The sequence below is a fragment of the Palaemon carinicauda genome, chromosome 19, assembly GCF_036898095.1.
Source record: "Palaemon carinicauda isolate YSFRI2023 chromosome 19, ASM3689809v2, whole genome shotgun sequence".
NCBI classification, from domain to species: Eukaryota; Metazoa; Arthropoda; class Malacostraca; order Decapoda; family Palaemonidae; genus Palaemon; species Palaemon carinicauda.
Genome location: NC_090743.1, coordinates 59,407,859 through 59,418,154, shown reverse-complemented (window position 1 = coordinate 59,418,154; position 10,296 = coordinate 59,407,859). Strand labels below are relative to the sequence as shown.

At 39.4% G+C, this 10,296-nt stretch overlaps 2 protein-coding genes across 2 annotated transcripts in view; both read left to right on the top strand.

The window, feature by feature from the left end:
* The first annotated feature begins 1,196 nt into the window (after window positions 1-1,196).
* The window catches only part of LOC137658648 (uncharacterized), a 194,463-nt gene continuing 185,363 nt past the window's right edge, over window positions 1,197-10,296 (top strand). The window contains exon 1 of the mRNA XM_068393593.1: window positions 1,197-1,710. The gene's annotated coding sequence lies outside the window, so the exon portion shown is untranslated. The remainder of the gene's footprint in view (window positions 1,711-10,296) is intronic.
* Window positions 6,616-7,338, top strand: LOC137659010 (uncharacterized). Its single transcript, XM_068394111.1, has one exon. It carries the CDS (start codon window positions 6,616-6,618, stop codon window positions 7,336-7,338), a length of 723 nt encoding a protein of 240 aa, XP_068250212.1.

The window sequence follows — 10,296 nt, the reverse complement described above, 5'->3', positions numbered from 1 at the left end:
AACTTACAGTGCAGAAATTAACCCCGTGAGCGAAGAAGAATTGTTTAGGTAATATCAGTGTTGTCAGTTTATGAGGAAAGGGGAGAAAGTAGAAAGAATAGGCCAGCCTATTCGGTATGTGTGTATGCAAGGAAAAAATGACCCGTAACCAGAGACAGGAATCCAATGAAATACTGTCTAGCCAGTCAAAGGATCTAATTGTGAACATTATGACAGCAATAAAATTATTCCTTCTTCTCATTATCATATGTACTATTACAACTATCACCAATTCTTTCTCCGCGTGTTCCTCTTCACATGCAGTCTTTCTTCACCCTAGAGAAAACTCTGTCATTAACCTTTTACCTAAATAACGATTTGCACTTAAATGGGTCACCACCATCCCTGGCAATTTCTTAGCATGTCCTAACCTCTTTACTGAAAGTCACAGATGGTTTTCTGTCAATTTCCTTTACGCCCTTTTTTATCCATACTTTTCAGTTAGTCCATTTAGGCAGATAACAAAATAATCCTTAGATACTATTATTTATTTCTAAAATACAAAAAGATTATTATTATTGTATACCAGCTAGTTAGAGCTATTCAAAGCCAGCAGGCAGACATTCGAACAACACACGACTTCTTCTTCCTTCTAAGAAGAAGAACCATAACACAGGTTGAACTTGATAAGCAAAGCTTTACCGGTCGATCGGAACTGTGTTGGCAATGGTGTGAGAGTCACGTGTATTGGCGGGGGGAATTCGGGCCACACTTTGTTTGTGAGTGAGAAAATAGGATGTTATACTCAGGAATATGCGCGGATTGCTTTCGTGTACGTAAGTAGGTGCGCACGTGCCAGAAAGCCTGACAGTTACTCCTTATTGGGACTCTTGCGCCGCGGCTTTCCCGCCGACTTCGTGATTGTGGTAGTTCTTTCTAGCTCCGAGAAGGACGATTGTATTTTCACTTCCGTGTTTGTTTTTGCTTACTGCTAAATCGATTTCTATTTATCATTAATCAGTGTTATTAAAGCTACTCCAAAAAGACAATTTTCTTCATTGTTTGATTTCGTTTCGCATTTAATGAATTTGCAAGTGTCTTTGCAGTTGTATGACAAAAAAACATGTGCTGTTTTGTTTACTGTTTACGTTACTGGTCTGTTCACAGGAGCTACTATTAAGGGGAAAACATGGAAACCCTTATCTACATCATAAACTTATAAACGAAAGATTTATGAAAAGGAAAACTATTTTGAAATGAACGAATATTTGTTTGATATCGTTTACATTATGAACTTATAAAGCATCGCTTAACAGTGCAATGTAAACGTGAACCTATTATTATTATTAATAATTGCTAAGCTACAACCCTAGTTGGAAAAGCAGGATGCTATAATTATAGCCCAGGGGCCCGAACAGGGAAAATAGTCCAGTGAGGAAAGGAAACAAGGAAAAATAGAATATTTCAAGAACAGTAACAACATTAAAATAAATATTTCCTATATAAACTATAAATATTTTAACAAAGCAAGAGGAAGAGAAATTAGATAGAATAGTGTGCCCTAGTGTACCCTCAAGCAAGAGAACTCTGACACAAGACAGTGGAAGACCATGGTACAGAGGCTATGGCACTACCCGAAGACTAGAGAACAATGGCTTGATTTTGGAATGTCCTTCTCCTAGAGGAGCTGCTTATCATAACTAAAGAGTCTCTTCTACCCTTACCTAAATGGTAAGTGATATGTTTGCGTACTTGCTCAGTAATTTGTATATTATGGACATTATCTATAATTAGCAAGTCTTTTACTCAATGTGTCATTCATTATGATTAGAGATAACTAAGAAAAGTGCTACATATACAGTTAATGTCAATAACTGGAGCATTCGACTCAATATCAAAAGGAAAATATTGTGCAAAATGGAACTCAGTGCACATTATGTTCCTATATTCAAGATATGAATCTAAATACATAATTATCTCGCTACCCCTAGTACTCTTAATTTATAGTTTATTTATTTAGCGATCCCTTCCAAAATTTTACAATGTTTCACTTTTAGCTACAGAATATATTTGAATTATTTTACTTCTGAGATTCAGTTCTCAAATTAATAATTCTCTTTCATGACAGCATCCTCCGAAGTAAAATATCACAGTCTGTTCATCATTTGTTTCAAGTAATATATATTCCATGATATTTTGCCACTATTGAAGAAAAGGATAGAAAATTTTGTTAATAATATACTTTGGTTTTAGGGATTATAAGGAACTATGCTTTTCATATATTCTATTTTAACTGCAACTTTTGTTTATTTCAATGTAGTTTTTCAACAACTATCCTTTAAACAACTCTTTGAAAATAATATTTTATAAGTATTTTTATATGAATGACAATGCAGATATGGTAAATTTCAGCTTGTTAGGGAAAATAATAGGAAAATTTAGTCTCTATTGAAATAGTAAAGAAATATCGTCCTAGTTAGATATGTAGCTCACGAATTCAACACTAAAAACTTAGTGTGCAAATTATGCACTTGGTAAAAGAGTGTACGAATTGCATACCTGCTCAAGTACGTGAATTCTGTGCGTGCTGAAAAAAAATGCAAGAATTCTGTACTTGCTAGTTAAAAAGTAACCGAACTATGTGCGTGCTTAATAAAAAGAATTTCTGTTCGATCTGAAAATGTTTGCGAATTCCAAACATGCTAATAAAAAATTAAGCAAATTATGTGCGTGCTAAATAAGTATGATTTCTATACATGCTCATTAACTATGTAAACTCTGTGCATGCTCAATGAATAAGCAATAATTTTGTACCTGTTATAATTTCGTATATGCTCCATAAAATAATCGGTCCCCGCTACATAAGTTCGCAAGTAATCTACATAAAAATTATAGGAATTCTATCCCCAGTACATCACTACGTGATCCATACACAAATCCTATATTTGCACCTAAAATGTAAAAGAAAATCTTCCTATTCTTAAAATAATAAAAAAAAAATTTATGGATACGTTCTTTAAGACAACAGATACCATTATATTACTGTAAAAACATGATCAGATATATATTTATTTTAATGTTGTTACTCTTCCTGAAATATTTTATTTTCCTTTTTTCCTTTCCTCACTGAGCTATTTTCCCTGTTGGGGCCTCTGGGCTTATAGCATCCTGCTTTTCCAACTAGGGTTGTAGCTTAGCAAGTAATAATAATAATAATATAATTATATTTCCTTGGTCTAACCTTCACGTGGACATAGGATCTCTGTATTAAAGGATTTTCAATATACAAAAATAGACGACATTAGATGAAGCGTGTTAGGTGTGAGCAAATCAGCAAATGCAGAATGGTTGCAAATCATTTTTGTAAAAATTGCAATCTTTATATAGTTTTTCTTCAGAACTAATCATCACTAAGAACTACAGTACATGATCGGTAATCGTAATCAGCTATTTATTGGGAAAATAAAATACCTGTATAGATAAGCTGACACCAGCATCGACACTAGTTAATCAGTTATTTTCATATGTGAGATGGTTCGTCCTTATTCAGTTAAACCAGACGCAAGGTGCAACTTATACAGTCAAAAATTTGCCATAAAAAATGGTAAAAATCCTGGAATAAATGTTGCCAGGCATTTACCGTTTTGAAAACGATATATAGAAGTAAAGGGGTGATATTACGGTCACCTTCCCGTAAAACATAATAACAAAGAACAGTATATTTTTACGGAGAATTTCCGATTAAAATTTTGCGGTTTTTTTAACAGTGTATGTGAAACGTTGTGTGTAATTCATATATTTTTTTTTCTGCGTGTAAAATCGATAGTACATAAATAATCAACCCTAAAAGAAAATACGAGCAGCATAATGTTCTCGGTATGGGACACGTACAATGCAAATTAATCTTATCTGATTTTGTTCTATTGTTAAATCCATAGCCATGTATATATCAAGTTATCTATTCAATATAACTGCACTCGAACTTTTCACATTACATGTAGTAAGTAATATGTAGTACTTATATGTAGTAGGATGGCCAGGGGTCTTTTAACTGGACATACAGTACTACATTGGACCCTTCTCTCTAGTTACGGTCCATTTTCCCTTTGCCCACACACATACTCCGCATAGTCTGGCCTATACACATTCTCCTCTGTCCTCACACACCTGACAACACTGAGATTACCAAACCATTCTTCTTACATCACTGTAATTGTTCAGTGGCAATTTTTCTCTTTGTAAGGGTCGAAGAGACTCTTTGGCTATGGTAAGCAGCTCTTCTAAGAGAAGGACAATTCAAAATCAAGCCATTGTTCTCTAATCTTGGGTAGTGCCATAGCCTCTGTACCATTGTCTTCCACTGTCTTTTGGGTTAGAGTTCTCTTGCTTGGGCACACTATTCTATCTTATTTCTCTTCTTCTTGATTTGTTAAAGTTTTTATAGTTTATATAGGAGATATCTATTTTAATCTTGTTGCCCTTCTTAAAATATTTTATTATTCTTGGTTTCCTTTCCTCAATGAGCTATTTTCCCTTTTGGAGCCTCTAGGCTTATAGCATCTTGCTTTTTCAACCAGGGTTGCTGCTTAGCAAGTAATAATAATAATAATAATAATAATAATAATAATAATAATAATAATAATAATAATAATAATATCACACATATTCATATAAGTTTAAGTATAGATATGATATACATATATGTGTACATACATAAGGTAACTAAGAAAGCGAAAAATACAGTTCAGGTGTAATATTTACTTCCCGGTGATGGAGCAAGTATGACTGCTTTACTTGGATAGTTTTGAAGATCATTATCCACTTTCTGAACCTACGCAGAAGTCTTATTACTGACACGTCTAATCTTTACTAAAAAAAAGCGCCATTTCATTTCTACCAGGCATAAACTTATTTAATCATTTCACCCTTTCATTCTAATACTTTTTTCAATCCTATCAAACAGGTCACTTTCAAAGGTCTTTCTCAACTCCTTTTCTGCCAGATATCACGATTATGGAAGCACTTATTGCCAACTTCATTTCCCTACTTTTAGCATCACGTGATATTATATTCTTATATCTTTCGAGTACATTACTCTCCAAATACATTACATTTTAAATTAACGTGTTGTCAGACTTGCAAAGTCAACACTGTGTTTCTTTTACATATTGACACCAATAAGAAACTTGAAATGCAAGGATTAATATTACAGTATTGCCCTTCAAATGAATTATATTGTACAATACCATAGAAACATTAAGCCAGCAATGGTATCTACATGAAATATTCAAGACTAGATTACCGAAGTGCAATGAGAAAAACAATGTAATTTGAGCACGTAAAGATAAAATGTATTATATGCAATAGTCATCATCATGCGCGGCAGAAGCAAGGGGAAGGACAATGCTCTAGAGACTGACCATATACACATATGATCAGCGCCTCTCTCTCTCTCTCTCTCTCTCTCTCTGGAGCGCCATCTTGGACTTTGTCTGTCAACAAGCGCACTTTTGTGCTCTGAAAACTTTCTCGATTATTTAGGAGATACGAAGATCTACATCACCTAGAATTGACTGAAAGCTGTGGTAGTGCTTAGTGATCAGTGCTGTGACATTAGTGTGTTTACGAGTTTTTGAACTTAGACTTTATTTAGGATTAAAAATCTCGTTCACTTGGCCACACCACTACGTTCAAGTTTTTCCTAATCCGCACATGCGCAGTGCAGTGTGTGTGACGTGGTTAGCCCCGTCATGGCAACGTTACTGTGCCAGACGAACGAAATCAGATACGGGCATTGTTAAAAACCAGTAGATAATGACTATGGAATTCTCGGGACCTGGTACTCTCGCCGATGTTGAGGAGGACCTTGCTCTAAGTGATGATAATGTTGAAGAGCATCTGCTTACCCAGGAACATTGGCCACGACTTGTCTCTACTAAATCTCGTAAGTTGATCCCTGCTGGTGCAGCTCCTAGTCTCATGGACCATACCACTACCTCCAACAAACGATGTATGGAGCATGATTCAGATAGCAGTAATGAGCCATCATCCCCTGCTGCTAAAACTACAAAGTGTGATGCTTCTTCCTCTCAAAATAAAGTTCTAAATAGTTCCCTGCCTAGACCTACTATTCAGATTATACCTACCATGGCTACAAAAACTGTTCTTCCTGCCTTTGCTCCACGTTCTGAATACATAAAGCTCCTATTTAGAGAAAATCCGGGGGTTAATGTGAAGCTTCGCTGGCTATCAGAGGTTACCAAGATGTTCAGCCTCGATCGGGAATTGGCTGAAGTTAAAATGTCTGCGGTCACTTCTCGATTTGTATACATTTCGAGGCATCGCCTGAATATCATAAATAGGGTCAAGGGTGGTGAGGTTCTGTCACTTGTGTTAGATGTTCAGGATGCTGTAGACAGACCCCGTAAGTTCCCTACATATCTCATCACTCGATATCCTGTGGATGTAGACCCTTCATTAGCTAAGGAACTAACAGGGGTGCACACTGTACGTCGTTTCCTACAGGATGGGAAGTCCATCAATCGTATTGTCATTACTTGGAGCCACCCAGATCCACCCCTGCCTTTTGTTAACTTCTCCTTCCTCCCTTGTCTACCATCATGTGAACTACGCAGAATGCCAGACGAAAAGCCATGGTGTTTCAAATGCTGGGGTATCGGTCACATCTCACGATACTGTGCTGCCCCTGAAAAGTGTGCATTTTGTGCTGCTGAGCATGACAGTCGGACCTGCCCTCATCGGCCCCCTGTACCACCCATAGTGGTTGACAGTTCTTCAGCATCAACATCAACCCCATTACCTCTACCTACACCGGACTCCTCGCATTGGAAATGCCCAAGATGTAATGAGCCTGGAGTCAATGTGTGGCATGGCTGTACCAGGCGTTCAGGCTCTGCATCGGACCAGCTTATTGCACAACAGCTTCCAGTGCCATCAATCAAACCCACTGTTACTGCCTCCTCACAAGTGACTACACTTCGTAATGCTGTAGATGTCCTCAAGTCTCGATGTGACTCCCTTACATCACGTTTTGAAGCCATTGAATCTCGTATAGAGAGCATGGATACTCGCATTGACAGTCTCGTAACCTCCTTTGACAATCTAACTTCCAAATTTGCTACTAATGATAACACACTACAATCTCTTGTTGAAGCTCAGCAGGTTGTTATCACATCAGTTACTACACTAACTGAGAAACTTGACTCACTTGCTACACATCTTGAGAGTGTTACTAATCCTCATACAGGACCTTTGCCACGTGATACACCACCAATGCATACCCGTGTCACCACTGCCTCTTCATCTAGTCGCCGTTCTTCCAAGGGACATGTTCGATAACCAAGTGAAGCTTAATATCATCTCGTGGAATGCCTGTGGTATTACAAACTGGGCAAAACTTTCTGCACTTAAGGGAATTGTACATAGTCACCCCCCAGATGTTATTCTAATTCAGGAAGCTTTTGTTGGTAATGCTCAGCCAAGGGAAAAAGCTCCCTCGCTCACTGGCTATGTGTCCTACGTCCATTTAGTAAGACATGGTCTCATCACCTATATACGCACTTCAATTCAGCATAGACTTCTCCCAAACTCTGAGGATGAAGATACAACATTCCAATTATTTGAGATTACTGTTGGCTGAGGCACCATACGACTGTGCAATGTATATGCAGCACCAGGTAGGATAAATACAGCCAAGCTTCCAGCCCCAACCCTTCGTGGTATGGTTTACATGGGAGATTTTAATGCTCGTCATCCAGACTTGGGAGATCTTGCTGGCACTGTGAACTGCAACGGGAACCTACTTCCAGGATACATTCGTCAAAATCAACTGACCCGTTGGGACACTGGTGGATCTACACATGCACGAGGTGGTACTTTGGATCACATTTTGACCTGTGGACTCGTACCTTCCCGAGTCAATTGTGTAACGGTTCCTATGCTCTTCTCTGATCACATTGGTCTTAGCATCCAATATTCCCTTCCCGCTACACCTACTCCAATACACAATCGCACTTGCATCACAATTCCGCCTAAGTACCAGCCTACGTACATTTCATATATGACTAACCTTCGACCTACATTTGACCTCCACTGTCCGGAGAAACTTTACTTCTTACTTGTTAGTACCACACATGCTTTCCACACACAATATATCAGAAAGCCTCATATCAGGCATCGTGTTAGTGCTATGACACTGGATAATCGAATTTCTCAGGCAGAAAAGAAGGCGATGGATGATGGCCTTGCCTTTGTGAGACAACCAAGTCCTGAGACTCTGCACCAGTATCAACTATCGAGAGATTATCTAGTTGCTCTACAGCAATGTGTACAAACAGATTCCTGGCACAAATTAACAGACAGCATCAACCATCAAACAAGCATTGGTTCCATGTGGCACCTCATCAACAGGATTGTGAAGAAGAAACCCCCAAGTGTCCTCCACCACAGCCCTGCTCAGTATGCACAGGACCTTATTGATGAGTGGTCAGCACAGTCACGAACCATCAACCTTCCAGCTCATATACAAGACTCTCTCTTTTCACAAAAGAACCATCGTGCCTTACGTCTCAATTCCGCCTTACTGAGCAGTGATGAAGAGGATGATGTACCCATAACTAAGGAAGAGCTACGACGTGCCTTAGCAAGGAGTAAGAAGTCAGCTCCTGGTGATGATGGCATCACCTATGCAGTCCTTTGCACACTCATAAAAATACCTGGCAACCCTCTCCTCCGGCTCTACAACCTCTGTCTCTGCTTGGGATATGTGCCCCTAGCATGGACTCATAGTACAATTGTACCCGTTCCCAAGCCTAGCACTGACAAATTTCGTCCTATCTCCCTCACCTCCTGTTTCTGCAAAGTATTTGAACGTATTCTCCTCTCACGCCTTATCTTCCGGCTGCAAGATAAGCTTTCGTCTAGAATATACGGCTTCCTACCCCAACGAGGAACACATCATTGTCTCATGGAGCTCTACACACGTCTCTCCCCAACCAGTGTTGTAGCCTTCATTGATTTGAAAAGTGCATTTGACGTTGCAAATAGAGACATTATTTTAGACCAGCTTATTGATTTTGGAATCAAGGGAAACCTTTTGAGGTGGATACGTGGATATCTTCGAAATAGAGTCTCTCGTGTGCTGTTTAAGGGAGCATTGAGCACTGCAAAGGAACTTGAACTTGGTACTCCACAAGGGGGAGTACTTAGTCCATTTTTATTTAATATCCTCCTACATCGCCTTCTTTCCTTACTTCCTGATACTGATAACACAACCATCACTTGCTATGCAGACGATATTTGCATTCATTCAACCTCTCCGGATCACTTGCAATGCTTCCTTTCTTCCTTCTACGAATCAGCATCCTCCTGTGGTCTTATCATCTCCCCAGGAAAAAGTAGAATCTTCTCCCCAAGGCCAGCAAGGAATCTACCAGAATTTACTGTGGGGAACAATGTTGTACCTTTATGCACACAATATATTTACTTGGGAGCGCCAGTGCGAATTACACCATCCATTCCAGCGAGACAGAGAGTACATCCCATTGTTCAAGATCTGCTGGGCCGGTTACAGCGACGCCTGACTCCTCTCAAGTGGCTTACTAATTATTCTGCAGGAGTATCTATCCCAGTTGCCAGAACCATATATATTGCTTTCATCCGCTCAGTGATAGATTATCTTTCCCCTGCACTATGTCAACTCTCCAGATCAACTCTACAGCCGCTTGAAAAATTCCAGAACCAAGTAATGAGACTCATTCTAGGTTGTCCAGCATCCACTAGAATTGTAAACATGCAACACGAACTCCGTCTCCCTCCACTCGTTGAGAGAATATACTCCAATGTCACCTACTTCAGTATCAAATGCCTGTATAACCCTCACCTGTCTCCTCACTATTCAAACATCATCATAACTTCTCTCGATCTAGATGCACCTCATCCACAACTACGCCAGGGGGGACGTACACTAGTTAATACTGTCTGTTCAAGCATTCAGGGGCTTGACATCAACATCGTGGCAGAGAATGTGGATCATGGCCTTGCACCCTGGCAGACTCCTGTGCCAGAAATCTCTTACACTCCAGTCTCTAAGACTGACTTGCCTCAACTTCAACAACAACGTGCATTGGAGACCATCGACAGACTATCCTCGTCCCTCAGTGTAGCCCATCACCTCTACACAGACGGCTCCCTACAGCAGGATGGCAGTGCTGGATGTGCTGTTTTCTCCCCCACTTTGGAACCCCCGCCAGAGGGCTGGACAGGCCGTCGCCTCCCAAAGTCATCAAGATCCACGTA